The sequence below is a fragment of the Salminus brasiliensis genome, chromosome 1, assembly GCF_030463535.1.
Source record: "Salminus brasiliensis chromosome 1, fSalBra1.hap2, whole genome shotgun sequence".
NCBI classification, from domain to species: Eukaryota; Metazoa; Chordata; class Actinopteri; order Characiformes; family Bryconidae; genus Salminus; species Salminus brasiliensis.
Window position 1 is genome coordinate 59,041,534 of NC_132878.1, and position 16,797 is coordinate 59,058,330.

General features: G+C 39.7%; 1 protein-coding gene across 6 annotated transcripts in view; it reads right to left on the reverse strand.

Moving 5' to 3' along the window:
* Positions 1–16,797, reverse strand: part of LOC140559969 (MAM domain-containing glycosylphosphatidylinositol anchor protein 2-like) — a 194,524-nt gene that overhangs the window by 92,916 nt on the left and 84,811 nt on the right. For all 6 annotated transcript variants that reach the window (XM_072683845.1, XM_072683864.1, XM_072683835.1 and 3 more), the window contains exon 4: positions 3,826–4,022. In XM_072683845.1, coding sequence (XP_072539946.1) covers positions 3,826–4,022 — 197 coding nt within the window. The remainder of the gene's footprint in view (positions 1–3,825; positions 4,023–16,797) is intronic.

Below are 16,797 nucleotides of genomic sequence, written 5' to 3' on the forward strand. Positions count from 1 at the left end.
GAGACGTATCAAAGATAGAGATAAAGGGAAAGAGAAAGAGAGAGAGAGAGAGAGAGAGAGAGAGAGAGAGTAATGGACAAACACAGAGAGAGTGATAGAAAGTGATTGAGAAAAACAGAGAAGCAAGCAAGACAAAAAAGCAGACCACACACCAAAAAAAAAATAGTGATGTGTTGAAGTTATGGTGTGTGCTTCAATTTCACATTAATTAAGTATGTAAATATGTAATTACGGTCAAAAGTATTGAAATGGAGACTAAATTAATGTAAAGATATAGGCTGTACGTTATTTTTCAGATGAGAATACTGGTTTTAAGTGGCACGAAATTTTGCAGAACACACATACCTTTGATAACATTTTTTAAATTCAAAAATAGCTGAGGGAAATCAGTTGATAGATGATAAACAACTTCCCTTTCTGAGGAGTGAATGAGCTAATGCAGCTAACCTGCTGTGTTGAATGCTGATGCTCGTCTTTTCTCCTCAGTAGATAGTGTTCCAACATAGTTAGTTTGTGAGTGAAATATATCTTCACTGTTTCTGAAGCTAGCCAACACACCACATAACATGCCCATGTGGGGTCTGTATGGTTAGCCCAACTGGCAACCAAAATGTTTTGTCCATAGGTTTCATGGTGACCCCACATATGAATGCCCACCAAGGTCAGTGATGGAACAAGAAGGGGTTAAACATGGGGCATCTCATCTAGGTTGTACGCTGCACATGGGGCATAGGTGGGACCCATGTGAGATTAAGGTGGGCTGTAATGATGGGAGCCCATTTGGGAAGCCCAACTGAGCCCTAGTAACAACACATGTAAAAAAAATAAAAAACAATCAGAACCCATGACCACATGAAACACACCTAGCCCACGTTCCACCCATGTCAGCCCTACATGAGCATGTTGTGTGGGATTAGCTAGAGGAGTTATATCTAATATCTAGCCAACACTAGGTTAAGAATTAACATCTAGCTAACACCAGCTAGAGAAGGTTGTGTCTAATTAACACCAACTAGAGAAGTTAACGTCTACTTAACATCAGCTAGAGAAACTAACATCTAACATCTAGCTATAGAACAACATCAGATATATGTTGATAGATGAACATAGAGAACATACAATCTTGCTAATGTAAGCTTATTGTTACCTTATAGGTGGTACTGGGGGGGGGGGGGGGGGGGTAAGACACGCTCATGGTAAGTCACATGTATATCTGTTTGTCCTTATATTTTACTCACCCTAATGAAACGCAACAAATATATTAAAATGAACGATTTATTTCAAATTCTAATATTGGTACCAAGCACTTGAGTACCTATGCATACCCATGGTAAAAATCTGTAACAAATAAATCCAGTTCACTTTCACCACAGTCTCTGTGTAGGTTGAGCATGGGTGTGTTACACAGAGAGACAGAATCAGAGGCGTGACCGTGGCCATTATGACATCCAGCAGTGCGAGCGCAATGGCTGTGCCAGCAAGGCCTTCAGAGATTGAGGTTTGGTCTTAGTGCCATCGTGGACCCCCCACCCCCACTCCCCTCACACTGCTAGTCCCTTTCCGTCCAGCCAGCCCCCATGGGTGAAATGGTAAGCTGGCATTTACAGACACAAAAACAACAAATGCAGAAAAGGCTTCGAATGCATCCCCTGATCTTTCTGTTTTTGGAAAAACTCTCAGCGGGGGAAGGCAACAGCGGCAGAGAGGAAAGAAAGGCAAGAGGCCTCGAATGGAAGCGACATGCTTCTCTTTACTAATTACCAGTGCCATTCCCATGCTGGGTTGGAAATGCCACCTCAGTGTTTCAGTGTTTCTGTTTGAAAGCAGTGAGAATGAACGCAGATGAAGCTATGACTGGCCTGTTCACGACATGCTGCTTCCCCTCCTCATGTCTACCTGATTATCTGTGTTCTGCTGCCTCCTGCTGAATCTTACTGCAGTGTAAAACACTAATGACAAATAATGTGCTTAAGCAGTGTGATCCAGGTCTACTAGAGGTTTCAGATTTTTAAGTTGAACCTTCTCCTACCTTGTGTGTCTCTGGTTATACACTTCAACTCATTAAAATCTGCTTGGGAGGAGTGTGTGCAATGTCATGACCAATATGTGTGCATGACCACACTGAGCCTGGTAAACCGATCAGCATGTGAAATTAAAGTTTTTGCGCACTACCATGTTGTCCATCAATGTGTAAAGGAATCATTAGGCTGTCTTTTATTGTAGGATGTACTGCGCCATTTTCAAGTGAGCTCATTCAGGATGGAATTCAGATTGCTAAAGGCTTATTATTATTACATCTAAGTAATACTGGAAGTGTGAAGAGTAATTCTAGTCATCTGTTTTATTGCTCAAAAATGTAGCTAATCAAACAAATTAAACAAAATATCTATAATAAAGAGTCAGATTTTTAACATTTCTCTTGCATCAAAGAATGTAGTGAACAGTGACGGATAAGTATAAGATTAATAAGTGACTCATTTTTTGAGTTTTAAGCTGTCGTACCAGACCATTAGGTCCAAAGGACTTTTATTGAGTCTGTTTTAACATTTGGTCATCTGGTATGGCTTATTAATGTAGTAAACAAGATCACAGGGCAACAACAGATTTCACTTTCTGACAAAGAACATTATTAGTAATTCATCCTCCACAAGTTTAATCTGAGCTGTCTCATCAGGTAGTCTCATCATCAGCTGTCCCATAATCAGCTGTAATGGACAATGTAAGTTGCCATGCTGTAAGACATATTTTCCCATACAGGATCATAAATCTGAAATCTAATTAAAGCCCCTGGGAACACAATTTGATATATTAATTTTTTTTTGCATAATACTAAACTTGGGTGTCAAGTGAGACATTGCATCAGAATGAGACGGGAGGTCCTGATGCAGCACCACAGCTGAAAAAACTCTAAACATAGTACACCCATACCCTGCACGCAGCCAGTATCCAAAGCGAACAAACTTTAGCTTCAGCTTGCCAGGACTCAAAACATGCAAAGCCATGTTAGCAATGTCCAATAGTCTAATTTTACATTGAGTGGAGAGCAATACTGGTGAAAGACAGCAGACATTTAGACATACTTTGTACATTTACACTGAGGGTCCTGAAGAGCTGGGCCCAAAAGAACTAGAAAGTAAACTAAGTAACCTAAGATTTAGGTTCCCAGGGACTTTAACACCACTGTTTCGGAGCATATACGCAGGTAACTGCTGTATACCCACCCCTAAGGACAGTGATTTAAAGAGTATTCTAATAAAATTATGAGCTTCATATGTATAGAAGTTATAGAAGAAGTATAGAATGTGCTAGAAGTTTTTATTTGTATTGTCATGCTCTGCTTTTACTGAAAAAACTCAATAACATTGCCTTAGCTAATACTGCCGTAGATTGGCTCTAGACCGCTTTAGAGACACTTAGGATATCGCACTCTACAATAGTGTTTAAAAATGAAGTGAACACAGAAAAGCATGTTAATTCACTGTTTGAAAAAGCATAAAGATTGGTCCTACAACTAAGCACTATAGTTCCGGTCCAGCCAATTCGGTTGTAAAATTAATCTATAAAAGTTCCCTACAAAACTATATTCAGAGAGGCTTTTATCAGAGAATTATTATTATTCACGTGTTCAATCAAAGTTAAGGGTTTCATTAGAATTGCTTTTTTATCTTGGGTAATTAATAAACCAAACTACATTTGTTTTAAATTCTTTAACAACACAGTGTATTCGACTGGGGATCCCAAAAAAATCCCACAACCACGATATGTTTTGCACATCTTATAGCATTATCTACAATTTCTTTATAATGGCAATGAAAGTTGTCTTACCTGTGTGAAGAAAGGTTCATAGATCTCAACACCTTTGTCTGAACCCTGAGACAGCACATCCCGGCCCCTGTGCCAGCTGTAGCGCACCGGAGGGTTGGAGTTGGCCACACAGCGGAGGAAGACAGTCCTCTCATAGTAAAACTGCTCTTTGGCTTCTCCTATGCTCTGATGGACTGTCACCACTGGGTCATCCAAGTCTGAGGACAAGCAGACAAACATACATATTCAGCTTTACACCACAGAAAAAAAACAAAAAACAGAAGAAGAAGGTTGCATAATCCATTATCAATTGGCTCAACACATTTTTCACCATTATGGTTATAATCATAAGAGTGTTGTTAATATAATTGTATATTCATAGAAGTGTGACATTATAATTAACACCAGGGCTTCATCCAGTAACATCAGCATTTAAATTCCAGACATTTACAGCATTTTCACAGATTACGGTTTTAAACAAGAATATCACTTATTAGATGGAACAGCAGCCTGTCATAAAATAAAGTGCATTACTCAAATTGATCAGGCATGACTTAGGATTTGTGAAACTCCAGGAAGCCAAAAAGACATTTCTTCAACTGCAATACTCCCTCCTTTTGCTCAAAGGCAGCTGATACCTACATCAAATATGTAGCAGGTGGAATGGTAAGTGAAAATGTTGCAATGGGGCAAATCACTTCATTTTTCATTGGTTTTGCCAGCGGAGAAAGAAAAAAAATCATTTTAGAAGCTGCCAGGCTTCGATTCTATTTTTACTCACCTCCTCAAGGGCACATTGCCTTTCTTAATCAACGACCTGTAATGCCTATCCCTCCAGCTAGGACACCATGTGGACACTGTGTGTGTGGTCGACAGTAGACCTACAATAGATTAGCATACATCCTCCACAAATTGTCAGGTTCATTCTCTGAAAAATGTGTCAGAATCTCAGCGTAACTCCAACATTTCACTGCCCTTTTGACTCTCCTAGTTCATTTTGAACATGGTCTGAGTGATGTGTGGTCTAGGCCTGACCGAGCATTTGCTTGCCCCGATTTAAATGGATCTTCAGTTAATAACTTTACACGCTTGCCACATTAACTCCTGGCAAATGTCATTTCTCATATGTTTGATGTCATTTCACTTGCTAATGCTTGCCTTATAGCAAGGCTTTTTAAACATGCCCACTCACACTGTGCATGAACTAGGCAAGACCTTTGGTTTCCACTCATTGCGAGACATGTTCAATTTGCCAGACATCCTAATCAGGAGTTAAAGAGTCAGATGACCAGAGAATAAAAACACTGAATTGGAATCAAAAATGATTACTGTTGACCTTTTTTCCTGGCCGTGGAGCCCATAACTGTCTTAATAAACATCCTCCGCTCATGCCATTACGGTTTAGAGGAAATACAGAACACACTGAAAATGTTAATCAGCGAATGCACCCTTTAATTTAGCATCCCCTTTTCCCCCTCCTTAGGGTGAATGAAGATCCCAGCCTAATCAGGGAGTGCAGGGCACCCACCAGAATGCTGATTCCTCACTTTCATTAAGGCACGTTCTGCCCTACAGCCCCTTAATCAAAATCTAGAGGCGGTCAATACTTCATCCAGGATCCATTACAGCCACGCAGGTAGGAGCAATTACCTTTAAGATGACGGCGACGCGCTCAGAACCAAGCGATTGAGTGGGGCCATTTTGGCTGCAGCGATTGCTCTAAATAAATACACTGATTCATTACAGAGAAAGGAGGGTCTGCAAAGCTTATCGGCACGCTTTGCACCATTCCTATCCGGCCTAATACCTTTGATTATACAGCCGTGATAAGAACAAGGACAGTCAGAGAAAGACTCCTACATCCGACCACGAGAACACTCTGGACAGGCACAGGATTGAAGACAGGCTTGTAGGAACAGGTCTTGCTAAATCCTTTAAATATGTTAGCACGTGGCTATTTATAGGTAGGCATATGCAAAAAAGCAAGTGGGCGCTGGAAGCTACCAAGGATAAATATGTAAATATGTAAATGTGCCCGTTGGATTAAAAATACGATGAATTTCAAACAAAATCCAACCTCCCCCCAACAACCATCAATCTTGTGCTGCTACAAGTGCCCATGTTGGTGCGGCGCAATTACCCATCATGCAAAGCAGGAGTCACGCTTGATGGATTCCTGTGCTTAAATTCTGAGGCCGTAAGCAAAAAGCACACTTTCCGCCTGTCTCCTTCTAACGCAGACATTACAGGAGACTCATAGGCCTCCAACAGTTGCACAGGCCTCAAATATTCTTCAAGGTGCTGTGCAGCCTCACTGCAGCACCTAATGAACCTGACTTTAAATTTGAATTTAAAGTAGACACTTCTGCATATTTTCAGCAGACTTTAATGTAACCAGGGATGTAGGATAAACACATTTGAACACTGTTTACGTACATTTTTAATTTTGGATGTAAACACCTGTACCTTAAATGTACCTTTCCATCAAATTATCATTTTACTTTAATCATTTCGTAGAGAGATTAATCACAGTTAGGATGTCTAAAGGTTCAACTTGGCATAAAAGTCCAAAAAGTGATGTGCAACCAAAAGCAAGTATCAGACGATTTGCCTGTTTATCTTAAAGGGTCCATATGTGGTAAAAACAAATTTTTTTAGTTGTTTAGTACCACACAAATCCGGGGGGGGGGGGCGGGGGGGGGGAAGGGGGGGGAGATAAATAGGGTACAGGCTCAAATAATTTATACTGACACCTTTCTTGGTTGTCTGGTTTTAATATAGTCCATTAATAGAAAGATGTTGAAAGTCACTGTCTCATTACTCATCACTGTCAGTGTTGTTTTTTTTTTTTTTTTGTGGGGTGGGGATGTACTATTAGAATAGATTTATTATCACATGCTTTACAAACTTGAACATAAATAATACTCGACTGAAATGCCCATCTCTAATTTTTTATTCGCAATGACCTTAAACTCTAAAGGCCTGTAAGTGGGTCCACACATTTTCACTCTCATAACTACATTGCATAACTACACACTGGATTAATTGTAGTATGCTAATTAATAATAAGCATTAAAAGTGGTACCTGAATAATAATTCTGCGGTTGAAAGAGTTCACCATGTTAGCTATTAGTAGCTATTTTAATTAATGTTGTCAATTGTTTTGAGCCAGTTTCTTTAAAAAAGAATGTTACTGAACAATCTCAATACATTTGAGTGAATGACACATTTCTCACTTTTAAAACAATGTCATCACTGCCACACTGAGAGACAGAGAGCAGCTTTCATCACATTCTGGTTGGCCGTGGATATGCAATGCAGATACTCCATGCAGAGCAGACTGGGGGCTTAATCAAACGCTGAGCTCTTTCCCAGTGTAATCTATAGCAGTCATTATGGTAAAAACTCCCATCAAGCCCATCAAGCTGTCAGCACTAGGTGTCACAGGGCTGGAATTAAATTCACCCTGACTGTGTGGCACTAATCACTGTCCCGGCTTGATTACACGCAGCACTGGTGACCCGGGTGACATTTGCATGGCAGCTTTCTGTGTAAAAATAGTCCCATTAAGGCAAAGATAAGCAATTTGCCTCCAAGCCGGAAACAGGGTGTGTGTGTGTGTGGAGGGGGGGGTGGGGGGTGGGGGGGGGCTGGAAACTTGCAAAGTGTCATTTACCAGATGTACAGCTAATGAGGTGACGAATACAGTGGCTGTCGGAGCTGGGATCGTGGACTGCGAGAAGCAGACTGGGTTAATTCCCAAAGGGCTCTGAGGGCTATGATATGGAGGGGAGGTATTAGGAGGAAAGGATATTACCTGGCAGTAAGCTCTGACAACGGTCAACAACTTTGTCATCACCCCTCAGCCAACAACGATATCTATGTCTGGAGGTCTGGGTGGGGTTGAAGGGGTGCAAAAGATGTGGACCCGTGATCCCAGCTTAGCTGCAAACACGCCTTTCTCCCAGGCCTAGATGGATGATTTCACATATTAAGACTGGCTGCTGAAATTGTGACTCGGGCAAAGGCAAGATTAAGTGTCTGTTCATGGCAAGGTTTCGCAGAGCAAGAGTGACTTTGTCTAACGCTCAGATACTGTGCAGCTATCAGTTTGCAAATTAAAGCTGCCATTGCAAAGGGACTTATCAGTATAGAAAAGAACGCTTTATAAAGGAATGTGGCAGCCAGAAATTACATAATTCTCTTTGCAATTATGATTGTGGCGAACACAGAGTGCAGATCAATACGACCACATCAGCACAAACCGCAACACCTCGGTGGCGACAATAATAGTACAACACAGCCGTGATGGAATTGTCAAATATACTGCAACGGCAAAGAAAAAACCCAAGAAAACACAGCCTGTGCCCTTAATTGGAGGTGTTATTGGATGCAGTAGTTTTTGTTCCATTATTCATGCACATGGATTTTGAAGTGTGTCTTTCTCTTTGATAATGAGAAATTCTTTTGAAGTTTTCCTCCTCTGCACTACCTGCCTAAGCTACAGTCTATATCTCATGGAGGGACCATTACGGGGGTATAATGATAAATACATTACTCTAGTCGAGAAAAGTGTTAGAGTGGAACCAATAAATAAAAGATTATGCAGAGGGGAAAAACTGCAATTGAGAAAACACAAACCTTTCAGTGATCATTTCAGCGAAGGCGAGATATTTCTACTTCACTGCTTCACGTATGTATCTACGATATACTGAAAAATAAATAAAACATTCACTGAGAAAGATTCGCTACCTCAAAAAGCAAACCAAAGCTGAGGGAAGAAAACAGAAGTCACCAATGCACCACTGAACAAAGCATGTATTTTAGGGATGCACCAAAATTCAAATTCTGGGCCAATGTTGATATCCAAATATTTTTCAGTCACATATTTGCTGATGCAGACACAAAAACAAATTATAGAAACTGGAACTAAATGCATCTGGGTTAGCATTACAGCATCATTCTGCTCTTGCACTTTTTTCCATAGAAGATAAACACAGCCAACTGTCTACAGCTTAGGACATACTCGGACGATTAACCAATATATTCAAGCAATTTAATCTGCTAAGACAAGTAACGCTGTAAGTAAGTGCTGTAAAGGTTGGACATAGAAATTCTTCATTCAAACATTACACTTTGTCTTGTGGAGTGCCCCAGAGTTCCATCTTGGAACCAGCATCTCCATATGGTCCCGTGAACCAGGGTGATCAATAAATATGATATTTTCTGTCTTGCCACTTCGTTTGAGAGTTGATAACTGATACCATACTGATATTGTATACCAAATAGCTTAGCATTGTTCAATTGTTGTTGCATTTATACTAAACAGTACTTCTCGTCTTCTGTATCTATTATGCTGACTGTTTTTGGCCTTTACTCAAGGTCATTAATATGTACTGCTTTTTGAATATGTTCATATTAGCCTTTTATTTACTTATTTATACTCTTTTACTATTATTTATGCCTTTTAGCTGGGACACATGTAAAAAAATTATGTAATGGTAAGAAGTGTCTGGTCATTGCTGCGGTCAAAATACTGTATTGTTAAAGAGGTGTAGATTGATTACTGTTGAGTTTTATTCATCTGGGCCTTTAACTTTTACAAGTAAAATACTCATGAATTGAGGTGTAACAGTATGTGTATTTATACCAGTGCCATGGTTCAGTTCATGAAAAATACACAGTACGTGGTAAGCTATAGGCGAGGGGTCCACACAGTGAATGAAGACTGATGAATGTAATGCATGACCAAATTTCACAAGGGGGGTGGGGGGTGGGTATGTAGGACACCAGGTGCCATACATTGTAAATGCCACTACTGTGTGCTCAAAATGAAATCTATCATAATGCATTTATGCCGTTTCAGTGCTTTGTTTTAACTGTACTGAACCCTTACTGAACTGTGAGGTCCAAACCAATCAAGAGTTGTTGCTATACTATTTAAATGTAACTGCATGGTAAGTTGGTTTATAGAATTAGTTGTATATTCTGTATGAACATTGAATGTATATTGGAAAGAATAATGTGTCATTAAATAAAAATTATAAAATATGTATCTAATTAAATTGAAATCAATTTAATTCAATACAAATAATCAATACAAATCATGATTACTGGCAACGTCTAATGCCTAGTATAGGTAGAGGCCTTTCTATCACTGAGACTATCTGAGAATGTGAAAAATAATCTAAGAATTACACTAATGGAGTCTTCACCTGAACTTGCAAGTAAATGGCCTAATTACCTTTGCTGTTTCTAGCCTTGGCTGCGCATTTGGAGTGCGGTGAAAGGTCTGCAGCCCAAGGCCTGTGGGTGTGAGTGTGTAGTTCACAAGGGCACACTGGCACCTCTACTGCGGACTCTGCTTGCCATGCTCTCCAGCAGCTCCAAAAACAAGCCCTGAATAATTCACTAGGTATTTTTCACCTGAAAGCCTCAGTGGCTGTGTATGAGTGTGTATGAGCGCATATGTGTGTGTGGTGGGGGGCGTTTATGCATTTCTATGTATTATACAGTAATCTTTCAGCCAGTGCAGCGAGGTCACCTACCCGACTCATTATCATTAAACAAAATCAGATGCTACTTTGCAGCTGCGAGGATCCAGGCCTGTTCCCTCATCATCTCTGCAGGGCAACACAACCATGTTGTGACCCACCAGTGAAACGGACAGCCAGAGAAACATGCACACAGTACAAAAACATGCTGGGGGTTGGGGGATGTTTGGTTGTGGATAAATGGAGGAGTGGAGAGCAGCACTGAGTTCATATCTACATTGTGAATTTCAAGTGGTTTATGAAGCACGAGAAACGAATGAGGAAGAACGCATAAGACATAATAATAAAAAAGACAATAATTAAATTTTGTAGTTCATGTAATTGCTAAATCAATAGAACAAGAAAAACCTTGTATCTCCATTTTTCCTGCTTTTCACTTTTAGACATAATGTGAATTTGGCAGTTGTTCTTCTATATTTTTTCAAATTACATTTAAATGAAATTAAATTTATAAAATGTATATAGAATTAAATGGCATAAACAGTTAGGAAGGTGATTTCCTTCTCATGTAAATGACAAAAGCTTTATGTGCTTTATGACAAAATGGAAAAGAAAAAACACTGTTAATGGAGCTTCCATTATTCATAAAATGTTCACTATGTTCATATTAAAATAGCAGTAGGCACTTTCAAATGATATAAAAAGAGGTGATAATTGTGTTATATTGATCATTTTGACTACATTTATTTTATTATTTTATTAACATTATTTGCATTTAGACTAAATCTAGACACTTAACTGTAAGTGCTCTAACAAACCTAAGATTAGTTCATCTGATCTGATCAATCTGATCAAACTAATCAATATTAAGTGCTTTCCCATTCGAACTCCATTCTGTTTATGTGTGAACTTGCTCACAAACTATTGCTGTACATCCAACAATAAAGGAAGAATTATTCATCTTTTTCATAGCAAAGATATTACACAGACACTAATTGTTGATTGTTGATTGTGAATCGAAAATGTTGATGAATGTTGATATTTGTCTAATGCAGCCATATACTGTACATACTGTAACTGCTCAGAGGGAAGACCTTAATAAGTATGTCTTTAAATATATCAATGTCAAAATCTGGTGTTTACAAGATCTTGAGCTAAACAATGTGATCTTCTTATGGACTTGCTCAAATGTTTTGGCTATTTTAGAGGACATGAGGTTAATTACAAAACCCCATTTAAAACTAAATCCTAGCACTTAGAACCGGTGCGTTTAAAAATCTAAAGTACAAGGGCCAGATTTAGAGCCACAGATTTGGCCTAGACTGAAAATGCGTTTCAACTGTGGACAACCATTTGACATTGCAATTTAGTCCTGGTGTTGGTCCAAGATTTAGTCCATCTCCAGGAAACTAGCCCCAAGTGCCTGATCTCATTATTCATTCCTCTGTGAAGTCACAGAAGCTAAAAGAGCCCAAAGATTTGTTGTCCATTTAGAGACCAAGCAACTGCTGAACAGTGGAAATGGTGTAAATGCTAGCCCAATGCGAGTGCCACCCTAATGTCCATGACTCCCGCATGGCTTTCATTCTCTTTCGACTTAACTCCAGCACCTCTATCTTCATCAGTGACAGGTGTTGCTCTTTTTCGATTGGGCTGTCCGTAGGGGGAAGGGGAGTGGGGTGATGGATAGACAGAGCCAATGCCGGCAGTCTTTGCTCTTCCTCGTGGTGATGGAGATGAGGAAATAATGAGGCCCAATAGGCAAGTCAGAGGGGTAATGAATCTCTTCTTCATCGTCTCCCTGAGACAGTGGCGTCTGCCTGGCCTCATCTCCCCGCCAATTCATCTCGGAGGAAAACAAGCCACAGCCACGGTGTCTCAGACAAACTTAACCCAGGCCTTCAACTAAAACCAGACTAAACAAATGTCTGACCTCACCTGCTAGTGACAGAGCACAGCCCTGACGTTAGCTGCATTCCATTCCACAGGGTCCTTAAGTAGTATCTTTATATTTCCTACACACTGAGTGAGGGATGTGGGCTAAGGGAACTGCAGTTAATTAAATACCTTCATTCAGAGCGCTCTGCTACATTATCATCAAACAAAAAAGCAACACATATGCAATGATTGATTGGTTAACTTTCCTGCAACTTCCTGTGAAGGTATAAAGAAATGTTTACTACTGCCTAGCCAGTTTGAAGTTGCTTTCCCACTGAACATTTTCATTCCGTGTTGGTGTGTTTGAAACCACCTTTAAAATGAATTGGAATACCCTGTGTAGTTAAGTAGAAACTACTAGGGGTGAAACTGGAATGCACCTTGATTCCTATTTGCGGAGCACTAGCTAAATCAACAGTATGCAGCAATTTTGCTTTAAAATAATAGATTCAAAAACATAGTGGTGGTACACTGACTTGCAATAGGGAGAATGGCATCTACTGCACTATGTACTGCACTACTCATGAGAACAGCATATTTGTGTAAAATCCTGTAATATTACTCTGCTGCCTCAGTGTACATGCTTCTTTCACTTTCAGTGACAGTTCTGTATCTCTCAGCTTGTCCAGAAATACATGTGTGGAGCTGTTCAGAATTTGCATTTATGACGTTGATATTCTACTACTACTACTACTACTTAATAATAATAATAATAATAATAATAATAATAATAATATGCTGTTGTTACAATAATAGTGCCTTCTCCAACACACACAAAAAAACAATGGAATAGAATAAGGAAACAATAAGAATAAGGATACAATAAGATGAAAAAAAACTAATCAAATATATATGTATAAAACATATGTTAGACAAAAAACAAAATATGTACACAAATATCATATCATTAAAGTAAGAATTGTAAATAAAGGCAAATTAGCAGCACAATGTGTTCCTAAAAAGGTTGGTTTTAAAAAGAGATATATAAGATATAGAAGTGAATTACCCTCCGCAACTCTAGGCGGAGCCCAGTATCAAAAACAGCAATTCTTGAATAATGCTGCTTTTAGACTAAATGTACTTAGCAACCTTAATATGATATTATCAAAATATATAACTATATTACCAGAACAATGTAGCTCAGGAGCCACAAGACATTATAATCCGGTGTCATAAGCCCATAATTACCCCTTAAGTATTTTGATAATGTGCAGAAATTACATTTATTAGCAATAAATTGAAGTTATGAATTCTAACTTATTTAAAAAATTGCATACAGCTATTTGAAATACAAATAGGTAAAATCATTTGATGATATACTTTCACTCTGGCTGTCCGCTCTGTCCTTTTATCTGTACTGACCTTGCTCTTCCCATTCAGTTTATAATTCAACGGAACAGTACAGCAAGACTTCATCTTCTGCTCCAGTACACACAATATTTTCATGCATGGTAGTCTGTTGTAATAGCTGGACTGTTACATAGGTTGTTTTATTTTTGTCATTCATTTTTTTAAATCAGTCAATAGGCAGTTCACACACATTTTAGTGTATATTTGGGCACATTATCCACACCAGTCCACAGTCAATCTATTTGTATCTTGTGTTAGATGGCTGGGTTACCCCTGCAGCAGCTAAAAAAGGAGCTTTTTTCCCTGAGAGTGAGTTAATGTATTCAGATTCAGGCACGGAAATGGCACAGCCTTGAAAACAGCTCCACATGTAAGTATGGACCCCTGTGACCTGCAAGAGAGCCGAGATGAGCTAAGCAAACACTGGAACACATTACAAAAACAATTACAGAGCACATAACGCACCATGCTCCGGGCCTGCGGAGGCGTGGGCTGTGGCGCGCTAAGCCTTTGACACATGTGTCTCTGGCTCGGGACCTTGCTGGCTAGGAGTGTGCCCATGCATAAAGCTGGCCCTGACTCAGTCCACCTGCATGATATCACCCTTCCCCAATGCTTCTGGAACCTTTTCTGGCCGACACTGACACGAAACTGCAGTGTGTGTGAGGACTGTAAGTTGTTATGATGTATGAGAGGATGAATCAGCCGCTACAGAACGGTTTGCCACTCCAGTGAATGTGACAAGCTCTGACGAATTCTCTAGATTTGATTTCAGGCTGGCTATGTTCAAATGGCATTTAAAGGCATGTGTACTTTTCAGATTTCAGAATTAAAATGACAGCAATATCAGTTACAAACAAAGCTCTTTACACACAGCCTTTAAATGCACTCAGACTTGGCACTGAGTCAACTCTTACTAGCACTGGGGTAAATTCAAATATTAATGCAAGCCCGGTATATACACTCACCAAGCACTCAAGAAACACTATACTAACATGAGTAGGGTCTCCCTTTTCCTCTCAAAACAGCCTCTATTGGACTCTATTCAGATCTGGTGACTGGGGAATATCACTGAAGAAAACTAAACTCGTGGTCATGTTCATTAAAATAGTTTCAGGCAGCTTCTGCTTTGTGGCATGATGCATTGAAGTAGCCATTAGCAGATGATAAAATCATGGCCATCAAGAGATGGTCAACAACTCGATTGAAATATCAGGGCAAAAAAAAGGAGATTAGCAGAAATATTCAAACTGGCCCATCTGTCATCAACAACCAGAAACACACTAAAAATTACTATGATTAGATTTTCTCTCCATTCTGATGATTGATTACCTAAAGCTGCTGGCCCATATCTGCATGATGTAGGCTGATTACGTAAGTGCATGTATAAGTAGGTATACAGGTCTTCCTCAGACAGTGCTCGGTGGGCATGTATATACAGTCTCCTCTGAAAGATCTGAGATAAAATAAAATAACAATATCAGATGATTTCAAGACATCACAAATATTAGAAAAGTTGACAGGACACATCTTGGATTTTATTAGTGAATATAGCATGTGTTGCTAGAAAGAACAAACCAAGATGAAAACCTGTGTTAGAGACAACATGAATTGTCTCTGAGAGAAAAGCAAGCCATTTTGAAGCTGAGACCACTTGATTACTAGCAACCAGACATCAAACTGGTTTGCCAAGGAAAACAACAGCAGTTGAGGACAGAAACATTGTAAGAGCTGACATCATTAACAAGCTCCACAAGCCAGGCATGAAGGTCTCACAATATGCTGTTCTATTAGTCTTCGGCAGCCGGCATATAGAGGCCAAACCAGAAGATACAAGGCCATATTGGAAGGGCTATACAGACTATATTTTGCTCGGCTAAAAATGGGGTGGTTTGCCAACAAAGGAACCCAAAGGAATGTCTTTAGTTGTTAAAACATCTAGTTGTAAGTATCAGAAAATTAAAGGTAAAGTTCTAATTAGTCATTTCATTTTCAGTTTGTGATCTCAAATGGCATCACCAGCATAGGATATGTTTTTTGTCTAGATGACCAACTTTTAAAACACTGTGGACATCAAAAAACAGTTTAAGCTATCTAAAGCTAGCTATAAGCAAAAGCTGGCATTGAGATGGATTTTCCAGTAGGGACTATTGCAGGTCACATCTGATGGTGCAGGGGATATCAGTGGACAGATCTGTGATTGAGCTACGCTAGAAAAGCAAAAACTCTGTTTGACCACAATTAAAATGACATGACACAAGATATTTATATTTATGGCATTTATATGACACTCTTATCCAGAGCGACTTACAAAGTTACCTGTGTTACAAAGGTGGGCCAACCTAGTGTTATGAGTCTTGCCCAAGGACTCTTATTAGTGTGGTGCAGACCAGGAATCGAACCCCAATCTCCCACATGGTGTGGTAGCTCACTAGCAGGTAGTGGTGTTATCTGTTGCACTACACCAACCACTGTATAATAAGCTGGTGCTTAGTTTTACTGATTCCAGTGTGAAAGAGGGGTTGATGATTTGCTTCCGAACTGAATGACAGATATATGCATTTACATTAAATTGCCGACATTTAGCTGACGCTCTTATCCAGAGCGACTTACAAGGTTACAGAGGTGGGCCAATGTAGTGTTAGGAGTCTTGCCCAAGGACTCTTATTGGTGTAGTGCAGCATAGTCACCCAGACCAGGAATCGAACCCCAGTCTCCCAAGGGTGTGGTAGCTCACTGGCAAGGAAGCGGTGTTATCTGTTGCGCCACACCAACCACATATATACACAGCTACAGAAACATGCAGACAGTACATATCATTCGTCAATCTCCAGTGCAAGCCCACTGACAAAAGTGTAGCAAACTACATAAAGATGCAAAAGTACTGCCTCTGGCCATTTTCCAGAAAATCCAGGCAGCCTTCACCTATAGCTTACAAATACAACACTGGTTGCTAATACAATACACACTTGACACCAGAAGGCACTGTGCCGCTGATTTGTGATACCTTAAGTACGAAAGCCAGGCTACAGTTTTATGTGTCCACCCAGTCAGATACACCAATCATGGGCAGACAAGCATGTGGGAATTTGAGATCCTTTAGCAACTAAGGATGAGCTGGTTGAGATGTATCCATCGGTCTTCACTGGTATGTGTGACTTTTCACCTTAAAATAGCAGCTCCAAAATCATGCTGATGCTCCACTGACCTG